The following is a 19,217-nucleotide window of genomic DNA, read 5'->3' as shown; positions in this document are numbered from 1 at the left end:
TTTTCCCCACATTTTTTTAATTTAATTTCATATTTGGACTTTTGTGCATGATAAATCAAGTATCACTTCACGTAGAAAATTGAAATTTTTTAGGCATATTGGTATTTCTTTATATATGACTTTTTTAAATGTTTAGATATTAAATTAATTTTCCTTCCTCTTATTTCTTTCAGAATGTAAAGATAGAACATATGGTATTAACTGTTCATCTGTTTGTGGTCATTGTTGGAATGGAGCTCTGTGTAACAAAACAGATGGATCATGTCCAAACCTCCTTTGTGATCTAGGCTATTTCACTGAGAAGTGTGATCAAGGTAATTGACTTTGTCAATGCTCTCAATTGAGCCCAGGACTTCTGGATTGTAGTTCTTCATTTCATAGTGACAGGTTTGCTTTAGGAAAGAGAGAAAGTTCGTAAGGCAGAGTGCATAATGTTATGACATCAATTCATCCATTTATTCCCTGTTTCAATAATGGATAATAATTTGATTTTCTAGCATCTACCATTATCAGACTTTATAAGTAACATGTATTTGGGGTCAGGGTTGAAACCTACCAATTATAGGCTCTATAGATCAAACAGCAAGGCCACATTAACTGAAAGAGGGAAACTTTGTCTACACAATGACTTTACTTTTGTACTGGAGACCTCAGCCAAACATTGTAATTGGCTTACAGACCTGTCAACAATTATGATTTCACCATAAAATTGACTGAAACAACCCTCAAATTATGAACTTTTGGAACAATAGATAAGTTTATGAAAATATGATTTTTAAGGTCAAATCCCAACATAGCTTTTCTGGGTTCAGTCCGGATCTGAATTCTCACATTTTACTCATTGGAATCAGCTAGTTAATCAGATTCACTGTATAGAGGGTGCCTTAGATAGTTGAATCTACGTATATTATTGATGCAAAAATGCCAACATGATCAAGATTTGCCTTTAGATTATATCATAGTATGTAAATGTTGTCCAGCAAATGAAAATATGTTGAAGGTGAAGGGAATAAATTCCAACCAGTATGTACGGAAGTATAAAAGAATAATATTTATATAATCGACCCTGATGGGAAAAGAAACAGGAAATGTGAGAATTGCATTTATTGGGTAACATATCCTGTCAATTTGTGTGTGGCTAATATATTGGTAGGGATGATTACTTTTGCTATGAGAATTTAGAAAAGAGATAAAGAATATGTTGATTTGAGAGATCTAGCATTAAGTATTTGACCATTATAGGTTTTGGGACTGTAGTTTCTGAAACTGAACTGAAAGTTGTGATGGCTAATGTGTACTTTATGATGACGAACATCAACAATTGCACATTACTGGAAATTGGTTTAACTTATGGAAATGTTTTACAAAGGAGGTCCTTGTACTGTTGGAAGGTCTGGGTTTGCATTTGAAACAAGAACACCATTTGAATTTTGGGTGAAATGGTCTTGTGGTCAAGGTCATGGTGAGTCTCAGAAGAGATGTTTTTCACTCATTATCTTGGGTTCATTACCAGGGCTGCTCCATTGAAACATGCATGGTACTCAGGGATGGCAGTTTTTAAAAAATATATCACAGGGTACATTGAGTTCACAGAGTTCATATTAAAATGATAAGAAAAGTCTAAATTGCATCTATGGGTGAGTACCCCACTTTTAAAGTGCCTTCCCTGGGTCCTTTGTATTTTTTAATGAAACAGTCCTTAACTTACTTTGACCAAACTTTGTGGATAGCTTGAATTAAGTTGGACATATTTATTTTGAAGCCAAAATGTGAAATGTCAAGGTCATGTTGACTGGCAGAAGGGGAAAAAAAATTCTGCAGAGTTTAACTAAATTGTGTAGAGGGTTTTCATTTGACACAAGAAAGACACATTATTTATTCAGGGATTAAAAGGTGAAAGGTCTGGGTCAGAGGAACTCCACAAAATAACGAAAATCCTGTGCTACAACCTATGACTAAATTTTGTGGATGGCTTGGATCTGAAATAGGAAAGTTGGATATTCATATTTGGGCAATAGATCAAAGTCTGAAGTCACCAAGACAGAAGAAGACGTTTCTGCATTATTTCTTTGATATATCTATCTTCTTCCATGACCAAATTTTGTGGATGGTTTGTATTTAAGACGAGGATCACACCCTGATTTTAGAATCAAAAGATTAAATATCGGACTGAAAAATGAGGGTTGTATGTAAATAAGTACAATAATACTATTTGCCACATGGTGGGCATGTGAAGTCAGTGTGACTTTGCTATAACATAGGAGTTGGTGTCCATATAACCTGACCGTGTTATAGACTGAACCATGTCAGTTTGCTGAAGAAAATTATGTATGTACCTAAAAATGTGCAGGGGTGAGTTTGTAATAAAAACTGGTGCAGAAGCATGTGCTTCACTGGCACAGTTACCATCTTAAAGCAGTGCATATTAAATGAGAAATTTGGAGTGAAGACATAGAAATTTTTACCTTATTCAGAGAACCACGCATTGGTACATATACTGTTTATATATACAGTCTGATGTATAGCACAAATAGAGTATGAACACGGTGTACTTACCCATGCATCTCATCACATACATTGAATCCACAGTACTAGTAATTCCATTAAAAATATGCACACACACACACACACATTTAAAATCAATATTTTTGCCCTAGATCATTATGTGTCTGAATTCATTGGTAAAAAAAAACAAAATTACACAGTGAGCGATGAAAAACATGTTCTTTTCAGTATGACCCAAGGTTAATAAATGGTGTTTGTATAAATTTCATATTGCTAAGTTTTCTGAGCCATGAATCATATTTCTTTATTGTTTTTTTTTTAAAATGACTGATTTTCAGCTGCTTTCTGTTACTGTCACGTTTGCTGTTGCCAAAGTAAATCATATTCCTTATATGAAGAATTCAAACATAGTCAATATCTTGGCATCTGCATCCATCTTAAAATCACACTGTAATCTTTAGATTGTTTCTGTTACTGATGGTGGATTATCCTCAGGTATGGTGTCCTCGCTGTCAACAGCAGAAGCATATCCATCATTAGCATCATCATTATTGTTATTTAATGTAATATTCTGAATAATTTCTGCATCAGAAACTTGGTCTGCAACTGGGCATTCATTATCAAAAGTGAGCCATTCATTAACACTGTCACATCACTGCATCCACTTCCAAAATGCCCTCTCAGCCTCTTGACACATCCTTCTCCAAAAATCAAATAAACTATCGTCATCATCACTGATATTACCAATGTTGTCCTGAGTAATAGTAAATGCTTCTCCAAGGCCTTTCTTCCAGCATTTCTCAATGCAACTGGGTGTAATGGCATCCCAGGATTTGCCAATGAGATACATTATCTCTTTCAAATTTAGACTCTGTATTGTTGACTAAATTGAGGATTCATCAAAAACAATCTTTTTCACAAGTTCTCTTCTATAGTTCATTTTAAAGACTGGTATTATGCCTGGTCCAACGGCTGAACCCTGGATGTATATTCTTTGGGAGGAAGCTGGGTTTTATTTTCCCATCCTTTGTAAACAGGCTATTTGTGGGTGGGTGGTGTGCAGGACAGATGTGCAATAATAAAAATGCCTTTGTCTCCATCTTCAGATTTCTCAGTTGGGATCAAATTGCCGGTATGAATTCATTTTGAAACCATTTTTCAAACAAAGCAGCTGTCATCCATGCATTTTCTGTTATATCATATGAAAATGGTTGGATGTTCATATTTAAATAATGGAAGCACCTTGGTGACTTGAATTTTATGATACTTAGAGCTTTATGTTTGTGGCAAAGTTAATCTCTCCTTTATTTTCTTAAACCCTTCCTGTTTTTGTTTGTCTCTTTTCACAATTTTGGGGTTGTTAGACATTTTATGGTACAATCTAGTTTCATCACAATTGTAAATCTGCTCTGGGGAATTTCCACCTTCCTCATGCACACATACATCTCTAGCTAATTGTGATTGTTTAACACTGGACTTAATCCTATCCAAGGCTTCAATCTTATCTTTAACAGAAAAGCTTTGTTTTGGTATCCATTATTCATTCTAAATGCCCACTAATTTAACACTTACATCTATTCATTTGGACAACTACAGCAAGAATAACTGTCAATCAACAATGAGGGCATTTTTGTAGGGAGTGGATGATATTCACTGGTCAACTGATTGCGTTTAACAACAACACCAAACCACAGACTCATGTTCATGGATTTAGTTTTTTGTTTGTTTTGTTTTATACGTCATTACCCGATGATTTGAACAAGAGTAATTCATCAGTTGACTTTGATGATTAGCAATGTACTTACACTGAGTTATAAATTCAGTTGAGAATCTTTTATCAACCACTGCATTGTTTGTTGCTTGGTTGTGTATGCAGCTTAAAGAACAAACATATGTCAGATATTGTTTGAGCAATGATTATATACAGAATGCATTAAAGACAAACGCAACGAAGACTTAATGACTTTATTGCTCATGGATCAGTAATACTAAGATATATGAGAATAATATATGTATATGAAATTTCAGGAGCTACACCATTATCTTATATTTGAATTTATATGTGATCTCTTCCCCAAGATATTAATAATCCCTTTACAGATTATTTTTCATACTCTTAAGAATTTTTTTTTGTGTACAAGGAAATACAGTATATGAAATTTTGGGAGCTGTGCCACAACTGTGGTGTATGCGAATTCATGTTATAACAGAGCATACTATAACCAGGTCAAACTTTACTGTTTGAGTACTTTTTCCTCTTGATCCCTATCCCTCTCTCTTCTTGTGGGACAAAAAATGAAGTTAATGTACTGGAACAGTGTAACCAATTGTAACATAATGGGTTGTTCTGATGCCTACAAAGGATCCCAAGTCACCTTGTTTGGTTCTAGAGATTGTGATCTTTGACCTATTTTTAAATATTGTAATATTGTCTTGGTGCAGTTTGATTAATTTTGAGCCTTGATAGAAGCTGTACATGTCTAGAAAGAATTAATTGAAGGGATCCTTTGCTTTTTCTTTATGGATTGTTTTTACTGTAATTAGTATCAATTGCCTAGACACTGTTATCAACATCAGATGATAACGTCATTTGTTATCACCAGTGGTTTCAAGATAATTTATACACAATGAAACATCCACTCAAGATCATCAGAACTATAAAATTAGATTCCATTCAGTCCAGTGATGTTTCAGATATACTGGTGACATGACTTTCCCAACTAGACACAAAATTCTATCCTTTCCGTATCAAATTCTTAGATTCTTTTTATCTTCATTTCTTGTACCTTGCAAGATATTTCCTTCTTGTCTATCTGTTACATTTTGATTTCTACAGAACAAGTCCCGTATTGCACTTAACTCAAATTTGGTATGCTGTTTGATATTAATTGGGCAGCATGGATGAGTTTGATTGTCATCATTTTATGTCATTAATTGTTGTTGTTGTTGTAGGGTTTAACATCATATTTTCGCACAAGATAGACTATGCATGGCAGCCAGTATAAATGGTGGAGGAATTAAGAACCTGGGAAAACCCCAGAAAGAACCACCAACCTATGAGAAGGTACTGGTAAGCTTTCTCATATACTGGCATTGGTCAAATCTGAGAATCAAATCCATGCAGACAGAGGTGAGATGGCATTGATCTGAAATGGTGAGCGCTTTAGACCAGGTGGCCACTCAGGGCCCCCATCATTAATTGTAGTGGTAGTTCAGATTTTTAGACCCACCACTTTCCTTTTTGGACAGTAACTACGGGTACTTAATTATTACTGGATTAACCCTCATTTTCTAGAAAGCTTGATTTTGATGAGGCCCGACTGATTTGATCCTTGCTATTATTTGTCATAGACCCTGATAGTTGGACCCACTGATTTTATTTTTGTGCATTTAGAACTTCTTTATTTTTTATTGGATTCAACTGGATTTGGTAAACATATTGATGTTGATGGGAATGTCAGTCATTCCAGTTTTTGCATCATTTGTATGAATTGCAGAATATCAGACTATTTGGAAAAGTCTCTTTGTAGTCACAGGTAGCAAGGGGATTATTGCACGATTAATATGATAGACTGGTCAAAAGAATGATATCTCTTTATCAAGATGATCTTGGATGAGTTTGATTATTAGCATTGTAGTTTGTTATTTAGTGTACTTGGTTATCCATTGCCTTCTGCACAATGATGCTCTTTATTAATATTTGCTTTGGACCAAATATAGTATACACTTTGATATTGATAGACCTCTGCAAAACCAATTTCCAGTAGGTTACTCATACTTGCTACAGAATTGTGTCTTTGTAATGTTCTCAAATTCTGTTAAACTGAGGATTCCTTCATTCAAAGTTTATATAGATTATAGTATAGGGTCGTAATGCAGTACATATGAGTGAGTCTTGTCTTGATTTGTATATTTGCTGAATAACATTGACTTTCTTGTTTACTACCTTTGCAGCACAAATTAAAAATTTGTATCCATCTTTCAATGAGTAAATGTTTCATTGAGTGCTGTCTTTGTTAATGATCATTGCTTGAAAATGATATAAAGATTATACATATGATGCTGTTCTTTTTTAGGTGACCAGAACAGAAATAAAGATGTACAATTAAGCAAAGGAATTTAATACATTATTATTTTCAAGTGTTCAGTCATTCATGCAAAAAAAGTAATAAGAGGATAAGGCTGTTTACTGTTTATAAAAAAATGTTGAGTTAGTGATTTAATATTTTTCGTACAATGTATGCGAAGATGAAGAATATCTTGTAGTTGAAAAATCTCTCTTTTTTTGACAGTTTGTCCCTCTGGATATTATGGAAATTTATGTGCTTTCAAATGTGGACAGTGTAAGAATGGAGCTACCTGTAACCGTGAAGATGGTTCATGTCCAGATGGTCTTTGTATACCTGGATATCAGGGAATTCTATGCCAGCAAGGTATGAATATTGATGAAAAAAGATATCAGAAATGGCATGAATGTTTTTACAGGCTGAATTTAGGGAAATTTCATTAGATGTTACACAAAAAAATATAGATGTTGTGATTGTCTTTTTCTGTTGTACTAACTTCTTGAATTTTAAATAAAAATGTATTTTACCTGATGGACTACTTTCTCCATGATGTGAACTGGTTGAACATGTTTTGTTTTTAGCTTTCTTCCTCCTTGTACACAATGGAGGGGGCAAAAGATGCAATACAAAATGTGGTATAATGACTTAATTTTTAATATTTTTGAATTAAAAGTTTGATATGCTCTAGATGCACAATAACAATTCTGATTATATGGTGCTGATTAAAAGTTAAGTGCTGAAAGTGTAAAGATACAGATTTGCCACAACATTACATAGTTTGATAAGGGCTGATTTTGGCCCCCAGATTTAGCAATAAATTAAGCTGTCTGTAAGAGCATTTGTATTGGTTATACCATATCCACTATATATCAACTGCAACATATGCAAAGATAACATGAAACAGTGTGATATTAACAGTTTATTCTGTTCCTAAAAGGGCATGTGTTCAATAAGAAAAACCTCTCAGAATTTAGAAAATTTCTGATTCATTGAAGTTCTAAAAAATACTAACAGCACACTCAAGGTTCTTTGACAGAGGATTCTTTTTGAAATCATCTAACGTATATACAAATTGTATACATGTGCTCATTTGTGCTTATCACTAAGAAGCAGAAAGTTGAAGGCAAAATGAATTTTTGGGATCATCTCTATTGTCAATCACCATATAACTTTGGGCCTACTGCACAGCAACACAAAATGCCATTATATGTTTCCTTAAGCAAAATCAGCGTTCTAATGTCGAATGCTGTTTTTTAAAGAGAATTTTGTTTTCTCTTTTTGTTTCTGGTTGCATTTTGAGGCATTCTTTAGTGCAAATTGTAATCAGAAGATTTTGGATGATAACAGCTTAATATAGAATAGCAATAAAAGAGCAAATTATAATGCTATTTTTGACTAAAATGGTATGTTAAATGGGAATGATTGGTACTAAATAAAAATATCATTTTTTAAAATTACATTGAAAATATTAAGTTGCATTTATTATTTATATTCAACTCTTTTATAACATGAAGATATATTGCCATTCAGGCAAATAGGATCATAATATGAATAATAATGTGACTCACACCCATACATTAATCTTATGAAATCAGCACTGAATCCAGTAGGAATGCACTATTGACTTGTATTATGGTTCATTTGTCTCATTTTTTAAAAATATTTAAGTGCATAGCTTTAAATTATTGTATGTAGACTAGCTTTAAAATAGACCCGCTTAGTGGGCTATTGGCACATCATAATACAGACTAATAAAATTGATTATAGCAGTTTTTGAAGCATTATTTATTGAAGAAAAGTATTATTGTATGATTTGTTTTACTTTTAGTGCCAAGGTTGTGTATAATACTTTTAAAAAAAATTAAACTAAACAAAACAAATCAAAAACAAATAATCGAAGCTTGCTATATAGCTATTACCCTAAGGAATCTCACGAAACCAAATTTTTGTTTATTAATAGTAAATTACCAACACATTGTATATTCAGGCTGATGATGTAAAGGTAAAACAGTTTTGTTATTAGTAATAATGTATCAGGCACCTGTTTGAGCCCAGCTGTATCCTTTTTTCTTTTTTTTAACTTTATTTCATCTTTTGCTTTTCCTTTTTATGTAAATAAGTATCTATTTATTTTGCCTTCAGTAATTGATGTGTATCCTGTTCGCACCATATTTTTATTTCTGTCTTATTTTCCACTTTTACATGCTTCTGTTGAATTACCCAGACTGTTTTCTATGCAAAGGTTTGAATGAGGCATTTAACATTAACTCTCTAAGAATTTTCTTTAAAATACTATAATTTAAAGTGGCTGCTTACACATTAATATTGTCAAAAAAAGCTGGATGTGTTAGTAGTCTTAATGGCACATTTTAGACGTTGATATCTGTATCATGTTGAGGATATTAAAGGAAAGTGCCTTTCCTAATGAGACACAGAGACAGCTAATCTGAGCTGTGCCCTGGGAGGTATTAGCTTACAAATCTGATGATGTTCTATCTAAGCAACTGCACCCCTCCCCCCCAAAAAAATGAAGTTGTGTTTTCCAAAGTCATAAAGGGATGGCATGTGTCTCATGGAAATTATCAGTACATGAGACTTGTTATGTCAATTTTAGGTCATGCCTTATCTTCTTAGCTGTTATGAGTGGATTGCATTGCCTTGTCTGCCTCTATTTACATGATTGGAGAGCTGTAACTATACATCAACTTGGGGTATCATGCACATATATATTTCTATTGATATTTAACATAGAACATCATTGTGGGGGGGGGATATGTCAGTGTTGCTAGCTAGAAAAATGTTGCAGTAATGGTCATGTTAAATGGTAGCTTTATTAATTTTTTAGTGTTCATTTGTTGCATTTTAAATGTCTTTTACCATTCTTTTGTTGTTATTTTTTAGTTTGATTTGTGGATCAGTTTGTTTCATATGTACATGTGTGAGTGTGTGCACACGCAAAGTGAAATCTTGTCAGTACTGGGCAACATATTCAACCACAGTCGCTGCATTATTTCAGATTAAACGATGAATTGAAAGAATAATTTCCCCCGAGTATGCTACTCATTTAAAACATGACCAGACATTCTGCAGCTCAATTGTATAAAGAATGCATTGAAGACAAACACAACAAAGACTTGATGGCTTTATTGTTCATAGACTTAACATTTATGAGCTGACATCCTTGAAAAATAAACTACATAGTGAATGACCACTAAAGTGAACATTCAGAAATCAAAATGTTTGTGACTTGATTCATATAAACAGCGATTCAGTCTTTATAGACTTTGTTCTTCAAGAATTCAGCACATCTTGAAGCATTATTAAATCTAGCAGTTGTTTATCTTGGCACAAAACTTCAAGAAATTGGTGATGTTGTTATAAAATTTGATGCAATGATTGTATTTGAATTCTGACACAATCTCTTTCCCAAAATAATAATTAACTTTTTACATAGTATTTTTTGTGTGTGTTAAGAAAATGTATGAAATTTCTGAAGCCATGCTACAATTGTCGGTATATTTGAAATAGATTAGTGCCATAATTAAGCCTGTTATGATGGGGATTTACTGTATAAAGCATGTAGGCCATACAACTACATACATATGATGCCTTAATTGAAAGATATATGGCCACTGTTACTAAACTTGAACAGTTTATTGAAAAAAGAGCATCAGAAATTTTTCTAAATTGGACAGAATAGGCTTTTTTAAAGTTTGTACTAATGATGCCAATAGAATATTAAATCATGGCCACCTTTAAAAAAAGTCAGAACACTCTGGTAGCCTAAGTGGTTAGAGCGTCTTCCTCAGATGCAGGAGGTCACGGGTTTAAGCCCTTGCCTAGTCGTACCAGAGACTTATAAAGAATGGTACTTACAGCTGCATTGCCTTTATGAACAGCATGAAGAGTTTAGTGTTGGGACTGGTTGGCCTGGTGTCAGGATAATGTGTTTTGGTGGGTCATGATTCTACATGTCTGCAGCATGATGCTCCAGTGCAAGACATCACTATAAAATGCCACATTGTAGACATAGTGATATGACTGAAAAACTTTTAAAGCTACATTAAAAGTCCAAATCACACACACACACACACACACCATTAAAAGCCTCAAATGGATTTTAAGAGACAAGCATTGAAGAGTCTAAACTTGTAGAAATTATGCCAATCTGTTACCAGATATGGCTGCCATTGCTAAAAGTGAAACAGAAACTTTAATTTTGAAAGAAACTGAAAATGGAATTTACTCAAATTTGACTAAAAACGCTAAGTATATGGGATAGAGGTGCGCTGTGTTACTGGTATACCAGATTACCAAAGTATTTTTTCCAGTGGTATGTACCACAGTACTTTTTCACTGTACTGGTACATCGGTAGTTTCAGTCAGTAAGGAATGTACATGAATTCCCAAAGAATCTTGTTATGAAGCAATGATATTAAGATCATATTTTCATTATTCAGGAGAAAATAGTTTTAAAAAGTCTTTTTTTTATTACAAGAGTGTTGTATCTGTCACATGTTAATGATAAATATTATAAATATAATTATGTTTATGATCCTTTTATCAAATGTTCAATGCATGTTAAATTACCAGTACCTTGTACTGGATGAATATCTCAAGTAAACTGAAACCGCTCTGGTGGCTTAGTGGTTAAGTGTCTGTCTCGGATGCATGAGGTCACTGGTTTGAACCGTGGCCAAGTCATACCAGACTTATTTAAAAAATAGCACTAACAGCTGTCTCACTAGGCGCTCAGCATTAAGAGGTTAGTGTTAGGACTGGTCGACCTGGTGTCAGGTTAATGTGACTGGGTTGAACATCATGCTACATGTCTGCAGCAGGATGCCCCAGTGCTAGACATCAGTATAAACTGCCACACCACAGACATAGTAGCAGTATGACTTAAAATGTTTTAAAGCTGTGCTAAAAATCCAACTCGCACACACCCACACAAGATGATTGAAATTTTTCCAAATAGTATCTTGGCTAGAATATGATGTTATTTTGGTATAAATCAGAACAAGATATTTTCCATGCTATTGGCAGAAGAAATTAAAGCCAAAAAAGTGTCAGGTACCTACCCTAGACCATAAATTGTTGGTTCACAATGTAATTGAGTTGTACCATTGAACATATCGCTGTACACTCTGAAATGCCATGGTATACAATTTTTGGGCACCTTGCTCTAATACAGACCTTTCAAATGATAATATAAGCTCCCACATTTGCCTTTTTGTTTTATTCTGTGTGTGTCCTGCTTGATGAACAAGAGGTCATATATTTGAAACTCATGGTGGGATCCCAAATTTGTTACTTTACATTTTTTGAATTTTTATGTTCAAATGTTCCTTTAAATTTGCTTATTCCAAATCTTTTGTTAATTTTGTTTGTACTTTTTAAATATTTTTTTTGGTAAACTTTCATCACTCCCAACTTAGAATGAACAATCATTTGTCTTTATGTGTGTCTTGGTTGCCAAACAAAAGGTTGTGAGTTTAGTTTGAAACTCATGGCAGCACCCCCATTTTTTTATAATGTACTTTTTTGGTATTATTATGTTCAAACTTCCTTTTAAACTCACTCATCCTATTTCTGTTTTCATTATATAATTTCTGTCCTAGGATGGGCAATGAGCCTAGAGATAAAAATATTTCATCAACTTTAATATACTATTGAATAGATTTTGACCAACTTTGACATGGAAATTGTCGTGCCTTTTCCTTTCGCTCTATCGCATTATATGAGGCACAAACATCATTAGATACTAACAAGTGGGGATGTGATGTGACTTTAGCTACCTAACCTACAATGTATTTTTTTTTTTTGTCCTTTATGCTTTATAACTCCTCTTTCTGCTTACTCTATTTTGCAAAACTATATATTTGGTCTAGATGTTTTATCCAAAGGTGATAGACAGTGTAAGTGATAACAAATGTATGAAGTCATTCTTAGGTTCAGTATTTGTTAATTTATTAAGGATATATATATATATATATATATATATATATATATATATATATATATATATATATATATATATATATATATATATATATGTATGTATATATATATATATATATATATATATATATATATATATATATATATATATATATATATATATGTGTGTGTGTGTGTGTGTGTGTGTGTGTGTGTGTGTTAACTCATTGATCAGCAGTGTATAATTGAATTGACCAGTTAGAACAAATACATGAGTAATTATCTTCATTTCTTTATTTTGTCATTGTTTGGAAATATGTATAAAATATTTGGGATTAACTTACCCTAAATACATTGTGATGTCCAGAAATCCATGAAAAATTTGCAATGAGTTTCTGTTTGAGTACAATCTTTGTCACTCTTGAAGATGGCTAATTACTTTCAGATAATCATGATGTATGAAATTTTTTATGTCATACTTAGAACGGTGTTTTCGAGCATTTCTCATGTGATGTCATAAGGCAGGTTTTCACATGAACTGGATCATGTTTTCATGGATATGAAGGCATATTGATTTGAAGATTTTTCTTGATTTTTTAGAATGTATTGATGGATTTTATGGAGATGCCTGCAGTATGAAATGTGGACAATGTCTGCGTGGAGCTGCTTGTTTCAAGTCAAATGGAGCTTGTCCTGATCAGTTGTGTAACCCAGGTTATATTGATCCTACTTGTCAAACAGGTATGATACAGAATACTATTATAATATTTTTAAAATTTGCTTGTGGGGATGATCATGTCATTGGAGTCTGCTTTGCTGGGAGTTGAGTTTTGGGATGCCTGCATTTACTCATTTGCACGGCTTTGATACAGATATGCAGTCACATGAAGTATGCATTGTTTATTTATTATGTGATATGATGGACAAATACATGGATCACAGATTTGTGTCTGTATTGTTCCATAATGGGTTTTGTGCTCAGTATAACAGTGTATTCATTTATGTATGACACATAGCTGAATAGACTTACACTAATCATACAAATTGACAAGGATTTTTTTTTTTTTAAAATCGCATTTTTACTTTTTTCAGTGCAATGTGTTTTAGATTCATTAAGCTACTGTGAAACTGAAGAAGGATAGAAACAAGGAGAAAAAGACACATCAGTTTATCTTAGTTTTGAAATATAAAGCTACTCAGTATCAACAGTACATGAATGATTTTTATAGCTAAAGAGTTTGCTTTGTTCTTTATTGTCCTTTTAATGATAGTTGCTTTGAAGGTCCTTGAATAATTTGCCATAGTTCCACAAATTATAGTATTTAAACAGAATGAAAGTTCTGGTAATTATTTTTTTAGTTAGCAAAATATGCAGTTTCATATGTGATTGAAGTTTTTGCCATGCATATTTTAATCGGAACAAATATTACTTAACCAAATAAATTTCTGTCAGCTTAACTGCAGTAGTTATAACAGCAAAAGTGTTAGATTAAAAGAGAGTAGCTATCATTGTAATGATGTAATTTTGCAAGCTACGATTTGAGTACCAGCAGGTTCTTATGGTCTTTGAAGGTCTTTGATACTTTGGGAAAAATGAGGCAGCATTTTCAAGGCCTTGAAAGTTTGGGAAGATTGAGCAGATTACCCTGAGATCTTTAAAAGTCTTTGAAAATCGAAATAAACCCAAACATTTTAATTTCTTTCCATAATCAAAAATAAAATTGTCCAAGGTTGTTAGATTTGGATGTAGTCAAGTTTTCCTGGTTTCTTTCTTTTGAAATTAGGAAATTAATTGTAGTTTGAATTACATCATTAAACAGTTTTGTAGTATTTTGTATTCGTTGTTTTCTGATATAACTTGTGTACAAAATGTTAGCGAAAATAGGTCTTGGAAATCTGTGTTTATGGTCTTTGAAAGTTTGGGAAAAGTCTTTGAATTTTTTATTCAGAATTCTATATGAACCCTGACCAGCAATATCTTGCCCATTGCTCTTGTATAGCTTTTACTTTTCTTGGCAGAAAAACCCGATGCGTTAAGTTCAGGTACATCTTCCTAAAGAGTAAAGAATTGTAAATAAGACATAATCTACTCATTCACCTTGCATGCCAATGTGCAGAACAAATTTGATAACTTTTTCATTGGATTTATGTTGGAAATGTAGAGAATTTAGGAGAAATAAGCATTTTAGAAAAAAAGCAAATTTTAATTGGAAAATTACATTCATGATAACTGAAATAATTTCTATCATTAACCTGTTTTCTGCGTGAACTATATTTACAAGCCATTATTTACATGTGTTGGTTTGACCCCAAGAGTATAGGATAGTGTAAAGGAAAACTAAGACAAGTGTTGAAGTCATTACATGTATTTTAGAAGTTCTTGATGGGTATTAACTGTTCTCCAGTTACTAAATTAGTTGATTTCTCATATGTGGAACTTTTACAAATTGTTTGAATAGCTGTGTGATCGATTCATTGCAGATATTGTCTTATTATTAAAATGCTGCTAAAATGTTCTAAATATCTGGGATGACCCCAGTCTTCAAGGATGTACTTGTCCTTGGAGAACTATATTATGTTTCTATTATTTATATTGTTGTGTTATATATTTTATTTGTAATTTTCAGTATGTCCTGATGGATTGTATGGTTATGGCTGTACTAGCACTTGTGGACACTGTATGGGTGGAGCATATTGTAACAAAATAAATGGAATTTGCCCAAACAGTTTATGCAAGCCCGGCTACATCACTGAACTATGTCAAACAGGTATATTTCTATCAAAATAAGACTTTTCTTTAGTATGAAAAACAGTTGTAAATGAAATCACACTTATTACTTCTGAGATTCTATGTTTTATGCGTAGTGTGAGGAACTCTTGTTATAATATTGACAGTAATTAAAACAAATATTTTGCTGTTAATATGAGGTGTACAGTTGATTTTTGCTGCCAGTAGCAATATTTAAAAGAAATTTGATGCTCTTTCCTTCAGATTCAGAACTGCGACCCATTTGAATTTCACTTTCTTGCATGGCAGTATTTACAAGTAATTCTAACCATAATCAAGAAAAACTAATCATAAGTGTTCTGAATGCTGTATATATTTGTAAGGCCTAGTGATAAACAAAGATATATGCACTGTGTTTGTCACAAAGACCTCTTCCCCCTGCCCCCAAATGATTTGATTTTAGATGTCTTCACCTAAGTATAGTTTAAGAATAATATTTCAGAGTTATTTTTTTAGAATGAAATACTTAATTCTGAATTTTAGGGAACTTTACTTGCTTCAATCAACATTAGATATCCTTTCCTTGTGTTTTGAAGACCAGATGAACTTATGGGATTGTCTGTTCTCTGTCGTCCCTCTTTCCATTGGCACAAAATTGTTATTGCTACACCTCCTAAACTTCTTTGAGGATTGCCATGGAACTTTACACACACATTCATCCATTGGTCTCATTGCTCCGAAATGAAAATTATGCAGCTCAGACATCTTATGTGGATGCAATTGTGAGGGTTTGTGTGGTCTTTGAAGGTCTTTGACAGTTTGGGAAAAATGAGGTAGCATTTTCAAGGCCTTGAAAGTATGGGAAAATCGAGCAGATTACCCTGAGGTCTTTAAAAGTATTTGAAAATTGAAATAAAACCAAACATTTTAATTTCTTTCCATAATCACAAATAAAATTGCCCAAGGTTGTTAGATTTGGATGTAGTTGAGTTTTCCTGGTTTCTTTCTTCTGATGACCTGTTCAGTTTCATTGCCCCCGCAATAACAAACAAGCATTTGTTTGTCCATCCAAAGTTGGCCTTGGCGGTGACTTCAGTCACATGCACTCTTCATGAAAGCAAGCTGGCTACAATTTTCAATAAAAACAACACAACCTTCATCAAAGAAGTGAGCACCTTAACTATTTTCAGCACATTTTTTTCTTTTCTAATTTCATGGCATTTGCTTTTTGTAATCAAATCATTATATATGTTTTCAGGTGTTATCTAATGTTGTAAAGCGCTTAGAGCATCTAAAGATTATGCGCTATACAAAGTCCTCATTATTATTATTATTATTATAATCATAATCACAAATAAAATTGCCTAAGGTCATTAGATTTTGATGTAGTTTGTTTTCCTTGCTTCTTTCTTTTGATGAATCATTCAGTTTGATTGGATGAGTCCATTAGCTTTAGCTAATCAAAATGTTCATTACACAAATTCATGATTTTTTTAAAAACAAGTCTTCAAACCAATTGAATTTTGGTTACATTGAACAAGTGCTCTCTCTATGTAGAAAGTTCGCAAAAGTAACATACACTAGAGGATTCAAAATTTGTTCAGTTGATTTACGTCTTCAATTTTGTTTCACCACGTGTTTAAAAATGCCAGGTCTTTGCTCTTTCAATGATATCTGGCTGAAAAGGAGAAATACAGGGAATGGCTGAAAAAGGATAAAACATGTAAACAAAAGGCATTTTGTACATTGTGTAAAAGGATGATTGAATTGTTCGGTTGTTCAGGGTAATAGAATAATTTATTTTGTATTAAATCTGATGCATAAGTTACATATTTCTGATATAACAATGAATAGGTTGGGTTGGAAATCAAGGCACTTTTTCTCATCCGGGCATTTTTTAGTGCATAGTTACAACCACCGAGGTGAAAACAGATGCCATTGTTCTAGGTGACCTACACAGCATGTGGGAGAAATTTATTTAAAAGGATTTAAGATACGTGGAAGATTTGCAGAACCTGAAATATAATTTTAACATGTTTCATAATAATAGGATTAAAACTTTGTAAGAAACTGCTACTACAGTATTGTTGTTATTGCTATTAAATTTGCTGTGTCTTCTAAAAATTCATGGTGTGTCTGAAAAAATGCTAAGAGCAAAAGCAGTGAGGTCACTTTATAGTCTGAAGACTAGACTTAACATTGTTTGGTAAAGTGGCAACAAAAACTCTATTCCAAATATTTGATACTACAGTAGCACAAATTTTGATTAATGGGTCAGAAGTCTTGGGTTTCTACAAAGTAGTTGACATTAAAGTTGTACATACATCATTTTGCACATGTATTATTGGCATTACAAAACACACATCAAATGCTTTTACTATAATTAACTGGGTAGAACGCTAATTCAGGTAGTAAGATGTAAAATATTTTTTAAGTACTGGTTCAAATTATTAAACATAACTGATGATAGATGCCCAAAACAAGGCTCTACCCTACAACTGACATATGGCAAACACTGACTATTAGTGAATCGCATTAGCTCTTATCATTGCTTACAATGTAACTGTCAGTCATACATATATAATTTTATACTATATGTATGACTGATGGTCAAATGGTAAGCAATGATATGAGCCCCTGTGGGGTGAATAAAGTTAGGAATCTACTGTTTTCACAAGGAATGGGATAAGTTTGTGTTAGTCAAGGGATGGGTGGTGAGAACTTCTTTTATCTATTTTTAAAACTATATTTCATTATATTTTAACGATGTTGCAAAGATATTTTTCAACAAGACATAAATGGAGAGCTAAATTCAGTGGGTAGATGATGATTTTATAATAAGATCAGAAACAGTATGAGTTGTCAATACTATAGAGATTATTTGAAATCGTTTTACAGTGTTAGCCTAGTATGCATGTTCAAAAATGGAAGCTTTCCCCACAATGGCAAATATAGGTATGTATGAAAATACCCCCTATGTTGAAAGATTGTGCCCTTTTTATGCAGATACAGAAAATGAGTTTCACTTTGCTGTCAAATGTCCCATGTATGAGAAAGGCATTTGTACATTCATACATTAATCGTAATGCAAGCAGCATTAAGTTTTATAACTTTATCCAGAGAATCAATAATAAATTAATATAATTCATGATTTTCTATATTTATCTCGCAAAATCTTTAAAAGTGAGAGAATCAGTGTAATAATCCTGGAATCATTGTTTTGTGGTTGTACAATATTTTTGATACATGCATGTAATTTGGTCTGATGGACTATGTTAAAAATAACTATTATTATTATTATTACATTGTTAATGGTCTATATGTTCAGGATCATAAGTAATAATAACTTACATTTTTAAATCTGATCTAGATGAGTTATTTAGAAAAAAATAGGTTAAACAAAAAGATGGACAATTACTTCAACAAAATATTTTTTTTTAAAAATTAAACTTACCAGGTGTATCTGTGAGATAGTTGTGAACATCAGGTCACGTCACAATAGGCCATTTGATTGAATTATTATTCAAAGATCGGCTGACTATTTTTAAGGACATTCTTTAATTTCCGCAACATTAAGTTTCTGTTAATGGCACGCATAAGCATTTTTTTTTTTAGTAACTGTAAGACGGTACAAAAATGACTAACTGATATTATGATCTCTGTAGCTGTATTTGTCATTTTTTGTAGTGAAAACTATACAATATACGAACTAAAATACTAATAGTCTTCAAACTGTCGTGACACTCATTGAAGGATATTGACACGTACACAACACCGTGGTCCTGCACCTTGTAAAATTACAAAAATAATTAGATAGACACATATTTATGGTTTTATATCCTGCTGTTAGAGAAGACTTTGCAGTAGTTCCTAATTGAAAAAATAAAAAATAAAGAAAATAAAGGTAAAATAGAACAGTTTGCAACATTGAACATATATGACGCTACAGTACTGTTACTAAGAGATTGTTTTCACCT

The 19,217-nt window shown here is 32.7% G+C and overlaps 1 protein-coding gene across 1 annotated transcript in view; it reads left to right on the top strand.

Moving 5' to 3' along the window:
* The window catches only part of LOC149803006 (uncharacterized), a 264,028-nt gene that overhangs the window by 223,599 nt on the left and 21,212 nt on the right, over window positions 1-19,217 (top strand). The window contains exons 14-17 of the mRNA XM_089953867.1: window positions 174-314; window positions 6,798-6,938; window positions 13,113-13,253; window positions 15,140-15,280. Of these exons, the coding sequence (XP_089809993.1) occupies window positions 174-314; window positions 6,798-6,938; window positions 13,113-13,253; window positions 15,140-15,280 (564 nt within the window). The remainder of the gene's footprint in view (window positions 1-173; window positions 315-6,797; window positions 6,939-13,112; window positions 13,254-15,139; window positions 15,281-19,217) is intronic.

The sequence above is a fragment of the Sinohyriopsis cumingii genome, chromosome 3, assembly GCF_028554795.1.
Source record: "Sinohyriopsis cumingii isolate HCF-2022 chromosome 3, ASM2855479v2, whole genome shotgun sequence".
NCBI classification, from domain to species: domain Eukaryota; kingdom Metazoa; phylum Mollusca; class Bivalvia; order Unionida; family Unionidae; genus Sinohyriopsis; species Sinohyriopsis cumingii.
The sequence above is the reverse complement of the archived record's forward strand: the minus strand, read 5'-3'. Positions and strand labels throughout refer to the sequence as shown.